The following is a 13,549-nucleotide window of genomic DNA, read 5'->3' on the forward strand; positions in this document are numbered from 1 at the left end:
TTTATGTTCTGCCTCTTAGCCTCTTCTTAATACATCGCTTTCCCTTTTCATGTAATAAGCATTTCCCTTCAAAAAACTATGTACTTTCATAATCTGTGTCTGTATTTAAGCCATTAGCTAAGCTGCCTTCTCAACCTCTGAACAAAACTTTGACACTAGTCTTCATGGATTAGTGAGCTCCAACAGAGCTCAGAAGCTCAGGTATAGAAAATGTGTGTGGAAAAATGGGAGATTTTGCCAGATGTGGTAGGCTGGAAGATGATGGGGTAAGTGAATTGAGGTTGCTAATGAAAAGTCAGCTATTAAGTCCTGGCTGCAGTCAGGAAAGGAAAAAAGGGCAGATGAGCTGAAAGACAGTGGAGAAGATTTAAGAAATCAAGAATTCCTATGGGAAGAAAACTTTTTCCTTTGTGTTTTCTTTGTTATAAAGAAAATAGTAAGTTCTGGGTGTTATGAACCTTCAACTTAATATCAGGAAACAACTTCATCGGAAAGAGCAACAGATTTATAGTCAGGCAGCCTGAGTTTCAGATTTTAATACTCCTGCTTCCTAGCTGTGTGATGATGGGCAACCTTTATAAACTTCTCTGGGTGTTGGTTTCTTAATCTGTAAATTGGGTAAAATAATTATCTGGGCAACCCTAGCCTTTATAAGCATTACTACAGCCTTCATTTTTCACATTTATTCATTTATCACATTTATCATTCTTGTTGTACTCACTGTGCTTGAATTTGCAATAACCCTTACTGGTGGCTCAGTTAGTAAACAATCACCTGCAAAGCAGGAGACCCAGGTTCAGTCCCCGGTTCAAGAAGATCCCTTGGAGAAGGAAATGGCAACCCACTCCCCCACTCCAGTATTCTTGCCTGGGAAATCCCATGAACAGAGGAGCCTGATGGGCTTTAGTCCATGGGGTCACGAAGAGTCGGACACAACTGAGCGACTAACTTTCACTTTCATTTCATTACTCAGATTAAATGATTGGTAAAAAGCATGTAGAAGGATTTAATTGCTATAATTTACATATCTGGTAAATATAATGAGCACTCAAATGTTAGCTTTACTCACCATCATCATTATTCCCATCGGGTAGCCAAGATTAAGGGGATTCCTATATGAAGATCTGCATTTTCTTCATGAATTAGAAAGCATATAACTCAATTTGTTCTCTCCACTATTAGACTGAGCTCCTTAAAGATAAGAACCATCGTCTGTTTTCATCTTTATGTTACCAGCAGAGTTCTGGCATAAAGTAAGAGAATAGCGGAGAGTACTAAAATCAGATAAACTTGGATTTGAATTCCAGCTACACAGCTTTCCTGAGTGTGTGATCTAGGGCAGGTCGGTTAATCTGATTGCCTCAGTTCCTCATCAGAAAGGTAGGGATGATAATAATAATGCTTGAGGTTTAGGATCTAGTAAGGATGACAGTTACTCAGTACAGTATAAGCATCATTACCAAGCTAGTTTGTAGACATGCTCTTGTGGCTTTGGTTCACTGTGTTAGTTTTACGGATGACCTCCTCCTTGGTCTTACCTCTGTAGGAATCTTGGAATATAGAATTCTATCTTCTTATCCCAAAACCCCAACCTGTCATTTGTCATTTTAAAACTATTAATATGTTCAGTCTTTGCCTTTCTATCTATTTCATGACTAGATAAGATTTTTTTCTTTGTATCTAAACAGTAGAAACTAAGTAGACGAAGATCTTTGGGCTTAAGTATACTCCTATCTTCTGTATTATTGAAACCATATTATTGAAACCATATCTGTATTATTGGCAGCTCTTTGTTTTTCTGCTTCCTTTTTTAGTTCTCATCATTAATAACTTGTAGCTTATTCTACAAGTTTTGATATATGGCATTTTAATTTTTATTCTGTTTAAATATTTTCTGATATCTGATGTGACTTTGTTACCTGTGGGCTATTTCAGTATTCAGTTTAGTCACTCAGTCATGTCCGACTCTTTATGATCCCATGGACTGCAGCACGCCAGGCCTCCCTGTCCATCACCAACTCCCAGGGTTTACTCAAACTTATGTCCATTGAGTCGGTGATGCCAGGAAGGAGGGAGGAGAAGGGGACGACAGAGGATGAGATGGTTACTCCTTTCCCAATTTGGAACCAGTCTGTTGTTCCATGTCCAGTTTTAACTGTTGCTGCCTGACCTGCATACAGATTTCTCAAAAGGCAGGTCAGGTGGTCTGGTATTCCCATCTCTTTAAGAATTTTCCACAGTTTGTTGTGATTCACACAGTCAAATTGGGCTATTTAGAGGTTTGTTTTATACTTTCCCAGTGCATAATAATTTTCTAGTTATCGTTTTATTACTTTGCCTTACTTGCTCTGTAATTATGGGATAGTCTCTCTGTGATTTTAACCTTTTGAATTATGTTGGGGCCTGCCTTATTGTCAATTTTTATGAATGTTTATGTATGAATCCTAAAAAAAAAATGTAGTTTTTGATTGCAGCGTTTTATGTATATACCCTTTAAGTTTGTGTATTTTGTTCATATCTTCTGTATCTTTACTTGTTTTTTTATTCACTTATTCTGTTAATGAGAGATCTGTGGTAAAGTTTTTATAGCATATTTGTAGAATCATGTAGTTCTCCTTTTATTATTATCATTATTTTATCTAATACAGTTTGAGACTATATTACTCACTAAGTGCATATCTATTTAGTGTCAAACTTTTTATCATTGTGAAATGTCCTCTTTTGTTTCTGTTAATGCTTTTGCCTCCAAGTCTACTTTATCTGACATTAATAAAACTACATAAACTTTCTTTTGGTTTGTGTTACTGTTTCATATAATCAATATTCATGTTGATTTACCCACACATTGCCAATTTTCATTGGTTTTCCTTCTTTCCTTCATCTAGAAGTTTTCATTTAGAATCATTTTCTGTCTCCTAGTGGATTTTCTTCACTGTAGGTATACTGTGGGAGTATTTCTCTTCATTTTTGTTTCTCTAAAAATTACTATCTTGTTCATCTTGAGAACTGTTTTTACTGGGTGTAGAATTCTAGCTCTTGAAGATAACACTCCATTGTCTGGCTTCCAAATTGTTGAGTAGTCAGCTGTCAGTTTAATTTTGTTCTTGTCAAAGTGATCTCTCTTTTTGTAGACTACTTTTAAGACTCCTTCTCTGACTGCCCCCTCCCCTCCCCGACACTTTTACCCTGGTGTATATAATATGGTTTGGCTTTTATGTGTGTTACTGGTAATTTTTATAGCTACTTGATCCATGGCTTTGTATCTTTTGTTAACTTTGCAAGTTGCTCAGCCATCATTTCTGTGCATTAAGTATTCTTCTGTTTCTGTGACTCTGCTTATTCTGATGCTACTTTCTCACTGTATCTCCTGTGGCTCTTGCCCCTTCTTTCCTAACTTCATTCTTCTTACTCTTCATGTCTCTTACTGGACATTTTTTGAAACCAATCTTTATTTTCTTTTTTTCTTTCTTAGCTCTGTCAAATTTGTTACCGAATCTAGCTGTTGACTTTTAAAATTTGCATAATTGTATTTCTGAGTTCTAGAACTTTCATTTCATTCTTTGTTAGTTTTTTTCTTTGCTAAAGTTCTTAGACCTATGTTTCTTTATGTATGTCCCAATTGCTAACCTGGGCCAGATATTGCCATTGAGCTGTTAATTACTTTTGAGCTAAGAATGACTTTTACATTTTTATTTAGTTTTATGTTTTAAAGGACAGTGCCCATCTAAATTAATTAACTAATGGCTCTGCTAGTTCTTCGCTGCTGTCTACGGGATTTCTGTAGCTGCTCTGAATGGGATATGCTCTTCGTTGCAGTACGGTGGCTTCTCAGATGGCAGAGCGTGGGTTCTAGGCACACAGGCCCAGTAGTCGCAGCAGACAGGCTCAGCAGTTACTGTGCACGGGCTCAGTAGTCGTGGCACATGGGCTTAACTGCCTCTCAGCATGTGGGACCTGCCCGGACCAGGGATTGAACCTGTGTGTGCTGCACGAGCAGGCAGACTCCTGAACACTGGCCATCAGGGAAGCCCAGTTTTTACGTTTTTGAAAGGTTGTTTATGAAACTTTCCTGGTGGGCCAGTGCTTAAGACTCCTCTCTTCCAATTCAGGGGTCACAAGTTCAATTCCTGGTCAGGGACCTAAGATCCCACATGCTGCATGGCACAGCCAAGTTGTTGTTGTTGTTGTTGTTTAAAGATTGTTTAAAAAAAAAATGTTGCCCCACTGGCTGCTTTGAAATGCCATCTTTACCTTGTTCCCTTGTCTGATTTCACATGTGCTTCAGCCACCTCTGCCTTGGCCTCCAGCAGCTTTCTGGAGAGCCTCCTCAGACTCTAGCTTTCTTTCCTCTTAAACCACTGCATAAGATCACTGGCCTGCCCCATCATGTCAGCTGTGGCTGTGGACAGCAGCTTCAGCGTAACAACAGGGACTCAAAGGAGAAGAGGGGAGCTGTGGAGGAGGCAGAGAATGGGGGAGAAGCACCTGCTAATGAGCAAAGTGGGGAGCAGGAGGTTGACAAAGAGGTAAATGAAAAAGAGGAAGAAGGTGTGGGGGGGAGAGCAGGAGGAGGAAAGTGACGGTGGGGAAGAGGAAGGAGATGAAGGTGAGGAGGCTGAAGCAGCTACGGTCAAAGGGGCAGCTGAAGATGAGGAGGAGGATGGTGTTGACACCAAGACTGATGAGAATGACTAGACAGCAAAAAAAAAAAGGAAAAGTTAAACTTACCTGTGAGACTTCCCTCGTGGTCCAGTGGTTAAGGCTCTCCATTCCAGTGCAAGGGGTATGGGTTCAGTCCCTGGTTGGGGGGCTAAGATCTCACATGCTTCAGGGCAGAAACCTGGAACATAAACAACAGAAGTGAGGTGGTAACAAATTCAATTAAAAAACAAAAACGTTTAAAATGATCCACATTAAAAAAAAACAAAAGTTTAAAGAAACAGGCCACCATGACCTACCTGTTCACCCTCCACTTCCTGTCTCAGTCTAAACGTGGTCGTCTTCCAGTAGCGTCCTGCCAGCCTGCCCTCCTGCCACGCCAGCGCCCCCTGCAGGTGACACACGTTCTCTCCAACCCGGCCAAAACCGTACCATGAATCTGCAGCAGGGAAGGAAAAAAGAACCCAAATTTCCAAGGCCCTGCTTTTCTTCTTAAAGTACTTTTTAAAGGAAAATTTGTGTTTTCATTTACATTTTATATTTTTGTTCATGTTGTTAGGAGTGAGTCATTTTTAATGACCCCTGATGACCAAACCAGCCTTAGGAGCAGTCTCTGTCCTACCTCTGACTTCACTTGTGGTGTGATCATGTTCATTATGATCTCAGAGGAGAAAAACATCTTGTGAAAAAAAGTAAAAACAGCAATAACAAAACAATTTTATTCTGAGCATTTTGTGTATGTACTTAGCTGTACAATAAGTAGTTGGTTTGTCTGAGATGGCTAGAAAGGCCAAAGATAAAAAGGTTCTTTTTTTTTTTTTGTCTCTGAAGTTGCCTTCTATTTTTTTGGCCTGTTTGATGTGTTTGTGAGACAATGTTGTTCAACAGTAAATTGGAATTCCATTTTGCTGATTTCTTTAAAAAAAAAAAAATGTCAGAAGAAGTAATGCCACAGAGTTGTTATGTGGCCTACAAAAACCTAAAATGCATACTCTTAAGTCCCCTAAGAAAATGTTTGCCAACCCCTGGTGAAGGTGAAAGTGAAGTTGCTCAGTCATGTTCTACTCTTTGTGACCCCCATGGACAGTAGCTTATAAGGCTCCTCCATCCATGGAATTTCCCAGGCAAGAGTAGTGGAAAACTGCCTGGGTTTGCCATTTCCATCTCCAGGGCATCTTCCTGACCCACGGATTGAACCCAGGTCTCCTGCATTGCTAGCAGATGCTTTTACCGTCTACCCCTGATATCTGTTATTAAATACAGTTGTTTTAGAATCTGTATCTGATAACTCCATTATTTGAAAGTTTTTTCTTCATGGATTTCTAGATTTTATTACTTAGTTTGCATGAATGCCATCTTGTCTCTTAATGTGCCTGGTTTTATTTGAGCAATGGATATTGTGCGTGAATTTTTTTTTTTTAATTAATCTGAGGCCTGTTGTTTAGCTGTTAAGTCGTGTCCTACTCTTTTGCAACTCCATGGTCTGTAACCCACCAGGCGCCTCTGTCCATAGGATCTTCTAGACAATACTGGAGTGGGTTGCCTTTTCCTTCTCTAGGGGATCTCCCAACCCAGGGATGAAACCAGTGCCTCCTGCATTGGAGGAGCTGAGCCACCAGGCAGTCCTGTTATCTTGATAGCCCAGGATGATTTTTTTTTCCTACGGTAAAGTTTTGTGTTTGCTTTCAGTAGCTAACTGGAAGCACTATTAATCCTATGTAACTTTAATTCAAAATCAGGGATTGAGATGATTTTAAATTGAACATTAGTTTTCTTTTGGATCACACTTACTTTGTTCTTGTTGTACAGTCACTAAGTCATGTCCAACTCTTTGCGACCCCATGGACTAAAGCACACCAGGCTTCCCTATCCTTCACTATCTCCCGTAACTTGCTCAGACTCATGTTCATTGAATCGGTGGTGCTGTCTAACTGTCTCATTCTTTGCTGCCTGCTTCTCTTCCCCTCAGTCTTTCCTAGCATCGGGGTCTTTTCCAGTGAGTTGGCTCTTCACATCAGGTGGCCAAAGGATTTGAGCTTCAGTTTCAGCATCAGTCCTTCTAATGAATATTCAGGGTTGATTTCCTTTGAGATTGACTGGTTTGATCTCCTTGCAGTTCAAGAGACTCTAAAGAATCTCCTCCAGCACTAGAGTTTGAAAGCATCACTTCTTCGGTATGCAGCCTTCTTTATGGTCCAACTCTCATATCCATACATGACTACTGGGAAAACCATAGCTTTGAGTATACAGACCTTTGTCAGCAAAGAGATGTCTACTTTTTAATATGCTGTCTAGGTTTGTCATAGCTTTTCTTCCAAGGAGCAGACAAATGTCTTTTAATTTTGTGATTGTAGTCATGAACAGCAGGGAGCCCAAGAAGATAAAGCCCAATTAAAAAAATGGTACTGTTTCCATTTTTTTCCCCATCCATTTGCCATGAAGTGATGGAACCAGATGCCATAATCTTAGTTTTTAGAATGTTTAGTTTTTAAGCCAACTTTTTCATTCTCCTCTTTGACCTTCATCAGGAAGGAGGCTCTTCAATTCCTCTTCGCTTTCTGCCATAAGGGTCGTATCATCTGCATATCTGAGACTGATATTTCTCCTAGCAATCTTGGTTCCAGATAGGGTATAACATGCTTTCTGAGTGTTGCAGTGGTAGAGAATCTGCCTGCCAGTGCAGGAGACTCAGATTTGATCCTTGGTTCTGGAAGACCCCCTGGAGAAGGAAATGACAACCCACCCCATGGAAATCCCATGGACAGTGAATCCTGGCCAGCTACAGTCCATGGGGTCACAAAAGAGTTGGACATGACATAGCGACTAAACAACAGCAACAAATAGTGCCTGGGGTCCAAATCCAAAGCATTACAGGATTCATCTGTATCACCTGTCCCAGCAGGGGACGTTAGTGATGTAGGTTTTTTGTGTGTAATTTTTAGTATTTGACCATAGGTTTGGACATTTTCTTCTTTAGAGTATATTTAGCTTCCACTATCATTCACATGTTTCTTTAACATTTTTGTATAATGAAGCAGTGATAAACCCTGCTCTAAAATGTAGATTTCTCTCAATGGTCCTGAATAGCAAGTTGCAGAGAAATTATTTGGAAAATATGTCATCAAATTGCAATGTAAAGCTCTCACTGCTTTGGAGCACAGTGGTTTGTATCTTGTCTCAATTCCTATAGCATTTATTTTGCAAAATTTTTTATTAATGTTTTATGGTGTGAATTATATTGTACAACTTTCATCCCTGATAAAAGCATAATCATATGAAAGATGAGATGGAGAGATTAAGCATTGAGTTCTGTGTCTCTGTAGCCATATACCTAGCACAGACATTCATTACATCATTATGATTACTAACAAGTTTTTTTAGGGGCCAACTATAAGCTAATACAGTATTAAATGAAAAAAAAAGGCTTACTAAAATTTTGGAATATTGAATGCTTGCTTTTCTGAAGTCTTGATGTTAGATGCTGTACTTTGATCCAAGATATTGCTATTTTATTCTGGTATTCCAACCATTTTGTATTAGGGGTGTGTGTGCTTATGGGTGGGGAGGGGATAGTATTCTTATACTTTAAGAAGCAACAGCCAATTATTTTTATTTGAAGAAAAGGAAAAGGCAGTTTTTCCCTCTAAAATACCCTTATTTATGGTAATCTCTTTTGAAAACTGATCAGTGAGCTTCCACTGTAGGCTTGCTTAATAGAATACTAATTTGGTTCTTACCATTTTTTGAGATTTTTCTAAAAATGGAGAATTTAGATTAGAAATTAGGTTGCAGAGAAATGTACATATAATTTTGTTGCAGAAGTTACACAGTGTGTCAAGAACTCTCTAATGCTAATGTTTGATATTTAGATTATTGTAAACTATTTTTCTTCGTCTTCAGCTTCCAGCCGATCTTACCAAGATGCACATTGCAGACAACCCTCATCCACAGGTGACTCATGTGTCTTCTAGTCAGTCTGGTTGTAGCATCGCCAGTGACTCTGGAAGCAGCAGTTTATCTGATATCTATCAGGTAATACTTTAGGAGTTTATATGCTATGCTTATGTTTTTTCTAAATTCTGCAAAATACCTTGTGCTTATGCCTTAGGTGTTCATATATCTTTTAATTAGATTATGAAATTCAGAGATAAAGTATTTGAGAAAATGTGCTTTATTTACGTTTCAGATTTACAAGCCTAGTGAAAGAGGTGATCTATCTTTTGAGAGTGATTAAATATGGTCCAACAGTATGTGAATATAGTGTTCTTAATTTCTTCTACCCAGGTGAATCTGTATTAATATATATTTGTTTTCATTAGAAAATGATTCTTGAGACAACTGAACTTATAAAAAGACTGATTTTTATGATAGTTGATTATTTAAGTCTTCCGTAAGTAAAGTCATGAAGAAAATTAGAGTTGCCTTTGTATTGTAGAGACTGTTAAATTTTGTAGTAGCCACAGTTTAAAACAAATAAAATTGATTTGAATAATATGTATTTTTAGCATAGTATATTTGGATATTATTATTTCAACATGTAATCAGTTTTTAAGAATTATGAATGTGATACTTTATTTTTTTCAAACTAAGTCTTCAAAAGGCAAAGAATATTGACATACAGCATGTCTCAGTTCAGACGAGGCACATTTCGAGTACCACGTGTGACTAATGGTTACCATATAGTACTGATCTTTGAAATACAACCATTGCTATCTAAGGAAAACGTTTTAGACTGTGGTTCTGTTCAGTTACCTGGATTTAGCTGGGGTTTTTTTGAAAATTTACATTCCTCTGTTAAGGGAAGTTTTCAGGCAGGTGCAAAATGGAAAAAAGCCTCTGTGTTTGATTCGTGTGAGGCTTTTCTCTACGAAGATTATTGTTGTGATCTTGCCATCTATGTCCCATTGTTTGGCCCTTTATTAGTAGAACAAGGAATTCTCCTTCTTCAGCATTTTATTGTAGATAGAACAGGGAATTTTTAAAAAATTATCTTAAAGACAGTGTGGTGGTTCAGGGGCTACTTACTGTGTTCATGGAGTTGTTGGGTTTCGTGCGTTTCCCACCTTCTCCCCAAAAGACATATCTTGTGCATTAAGTTAGAATTGTTGCATACCTAAAAGTCAGAGTAGAGTTGTGCTTCTCTGGACTCTGTTTTTGCTAGAGAAGGAACCCTAAGGAAGATTGACCCTGGGTTAATGAAGTTAAGGGATGTGGTTGTAGATTTTTCTCAAGATTGGTGAGAATGTCTGGACCTTGCAAAAAGAGACCATAAAGCAGAGATGTAGTGTTAATGATACCTGATCTCACTAGTATATCCATCTCTGACCAGATGTGATCCTCTTTTTGGAGCAAGGAGCAGAGCCCTCGATAGTTATGAGAAAAGGGACAAAAGCACAGTGCACCAAATTGAAGTTCAAGGTCACCTGGAAAGACCAGTTCTTTACCCTGAACTATTAATAAAAGATGGGCTGTACACAACAGGATTCTGTATCGTTGGCAAGATTTTGGAGGAGCCTGTGAAGAATTGTGCTTACATGAGCATCTATAGGATGTTCGCCTACAGAATGGCCCACCTGAGGCTGGGGCTAGAGCCTGTTTGCTGGGTGGTTGAAGTCTTCTCCTGTAGGACCCTGACCATGAGTATGGTTGCCCTGCTTCAACCTTTTGTATGTTTTCCTTCCTCAGTAGTACTTTCCACAGTTCATTCTACCTTTAAAGTGATTCATTTTAACATAGCATAAAATGTCGACAGATACCTTTGCCAGCTTTCCTGCACAGCAAAGAAGTCCCTTCATTGCAAAATGAAGAAGATACCATTTCATGTCCCCAGAAACCTGAAAGTTAGCGTTGGCCTCATCCCCTGATCGTCATAATTCACCATTAAGTCATATCACTTCTTCTTCCATCAGTGTGTTTGTATATATGATTGATGCCGTGATATAATTTACAAATAACAAAATTTACCCTCTGTAGTATAGCCTACAGGAAGACATACAGTATTTCTATCACCTGAAAAAGTATCTTGTGTTCTCCTTTTTAGTCAGTTCCTTCTCCTGATCCCTCAGTGCTGGCAGCCATCAATCTGTATTCTGCCCTTTTAGTTTAACATTTTCTAGAAGGTCACATAAATGAAAACATAGGTAAAAGATGGTATTGGAAACATAGAAAGTAACCAATAAGATAAGTTTTAATAATTGAGGGAGAGTAAACAGATGAGCCAAAATAATGAAAGTCAAGAACTAAACCAGAAATTCAGAAATTTTAAAGAAGAAAACTATACTAAAGTAAGATATGCAAAAATGTAAGATAAGCTCTTTGAAGTGTAGCCAAAGAAGGTAAGCACAGAATAGTAGCCAAAGGATAGAAACAGTGTAAAGGTTAAAACTAAACAAATGTACAAAAATAAAAACAGAAGGAAAAGAAATCAGAATCTTAAGTATATACATATTTGTCTTATATACATGGAATGTAAATATGAATTCAAGAGATGTGTTACCAAATGATACCTGTTTTCTGCTGATAGTAGGTTTGTGGGTGGTTTTTAGTATGTTTCTTGAGCTTTTCTTGTATTTTTCTCAATGGACTTTATTATTTTTACATTTAAAATTTTTTAAGGAGGTCACAGAGTATATAGTTAAAAATAAAAGTTGAATAAAATTGTGGAATTATAGTTGTTTTTCAGTTACTAAGTCATATCCAACTCTTTGCAACCCCATGGACTGCAACCCACCAGGCTTCCCTGTCCTTCACTCTCTTGTTGGAGTTTTTCAGATTCATGTTCATTGAATCCGTGAGGCTATCTAACCATCTCATCCTCTGCCACCCTCTTCTCCTTTTGTCTTCAGTCTTTCCCAACATCAGGGTCTTTTCCAGCGAGTCAGCTCTTTGAATCAGGTAGCCAAAATATTAGAGCTTCAGCATCAGTTCTTCCAGTAAATATTCAGGGTTGCTTTCCTTTAGGATTGACTGGTGTGATCTCCTTGCAGTCCAAGGGACTCTCAAGAGCCTTCAACATCACCACAGTTCAAAAGCATCAGTTCTTTGGCGCTTAGCCTTCTTTTTGGGCTAATCCTCATATCCGGACATGGCTACTGGAAAAACCATAGCTTTGACTAGATGGACCTTTGTTAACAAAGTGGTATTTTTGCTTTAATGTGCTGTTTAGGTTTGTCATAGCTTTCTTTCCAAAGAGCAAGCATCTTTTAATTTCATGGCTACAGTCATCATCTGCAGTGATTTTGGAACCCAAGAAAAGAAAGTCAGCCACTGGTTCCATTGTTTCCCCATCTATTTGCTGTGACGTGATGGGACTGGATGCCATATTAGTTTTTGAAAGTTGAATTTTAAGACAGCTTTTTCACTCTCCTCTTTCATTCTCATCAAGAGGCTGTTTAGCTCCTTTTCACTTTCTGCCATTAGAATGGTGTCATCTGCATATCTGAGGTGGTTGATATTTCTCCTGGCAATCTTGATTCCAGCTTGTGATTCATCTAGCCCAGACTTTGGCCTGATATACTTGGCCAGCATCATGTGAAGTAGTTTTCCTGGTTATCCAAATTTCAGCATTTGAGAGATTTTAAAAGTGAGTTCCTCTATCAGTCATGGCTTGTAACAGTCTAAGCAGAGCCTTACAAAATGTGCAGGTACATTTACCCCTTGAACAAAATAGGTTTGAACTACACGTGTCCACTTATAAGTGGATTTTTTTTTTCTTTCAGTAAATAGATGCTACATGTACTGAACCGCAGATACAAGGGATGGAGTATAAAGTTATATGTAGATTTTCAAATTGGGGTGGGGGGGGTTGGTGCTACTAATACCAGTCTTGTTTCAAGAGTCAGCTGTATTTTTAATTTGGAGGAATGAGGGAAAGAGAAGAGATACATCCTAAGAACAGTTCTTAACAGGAACATCATTTATACCATTTTCTATGACCTAATGTGTGAATAGATGGGGAAACAGTGGAAACAGTGTCAGACTTTATTTTTCTGGGCTCCAAAATCACTGCAGATGGTGATTGTAGCCATGAAATTAAAAGACACTTATTCCTTGGAAGGAAAGTTATGACCAACCTAGATAGCATATTAAAAAGCAGAGACATTACTTTGCCAACAAGGGTCCGTCTAGTCAAGGCGATGGTTTTTGCAGTGGTCATGTATGGATGTGAGAGTTGGACTATGAAGAAAGCTGAGCACCGAAGAATCGATGCTTTTGAACTGTGGTGCTGGAGAAGACTCTTGAGAGTCCCTTGGACTGCAAGGAGATCCAACCAGTCCATTCTAAAGGAGATCAGTCCTGGGTGTTCATTGGAAGGACTGATGCTGAAGGTGAAACCCCAATACTTTGGCCACCTCATGTGAAGAGTTGACTCATTGGAAAAGAGTCTGATGCTGGGAGGGATTGGGGGCAGGAGGAGAAGGGGACAACAGAGGATGAGATGGCTGGATGGCATCACTGACTCAATGGACATGAGTTTGGGTAAACTCTGGGAGTTAGTGATGGACAGGGAGGCCTGGCGTGCTGCTATTCATGGGGTCGCAAAGAGTCGGATACGACTGAGCGACTGAACTGAATGAGTGACTATGCACCTATGCATTTCCTCCTTGAGAGCTTTCATGTGTTCTTGTTTAAAAATAAAAAGCTCGTAGATCTCAAAGTTCAAAATAAAGCATTTATCACAGTTTGGAAAAAATGCAAGTAATTGGTTCAGTATGAATATGTTTTTAATCAGATTAACTTAAAATTTAGCTAAGAGGATGCATTAAGATGTTAGAATGTTCTTGGATAGAGTATTTTATGTATCTTAAAAGAATACTGAGGAGAAATAAGGGGTGTAAGTGTTACCTTCTGGATTCCTTTTCTAAGAGCTGGATGAATATAAAAGTTAATT

At 38.6% G+C, this 13,549-nt stretch overlaps 1 protein-coding gene across 1 annotated transcript in view; it reads left to right on the plus strand.

The window, feature by feature from the left end:
* The window catches only part of RAPGEF6 (Rap guanine nucleotide exchange factor 6), a 215,657-nt gene that overhangs the window by 112,130 nt on the left and 89,978 nt on the right, over positions 1–13,549 (plus strand). Inside the window, exon 7 of the mRNA XM_052644367.1 lies at positions 8,560–8,691. Within this exon, the coding sequence (XP_052500327.1) occupies positions 8,560–8,691 (132 nt within the window). The remainder of the gene's footprint in view (positions 1–8,559; positions 8,692–13,549) is intronic.

The sequence above is a fragment of the Budorcas taxicolor genome, chromosome 7 (genome assembly GCF_023091745.1).
Source record: "Budorcas taxicolor isolate Tak-1 chromosome 7, Takin1.1, whole genome shotgun sequence".
NCBI classification, from domain to species: domain Eukaryota; kingdom Metazoa; phylum Chordata; class Mammalia; order Artiodactyla; family Bovidae; genus Budorcas; species Budorcas taxicolor.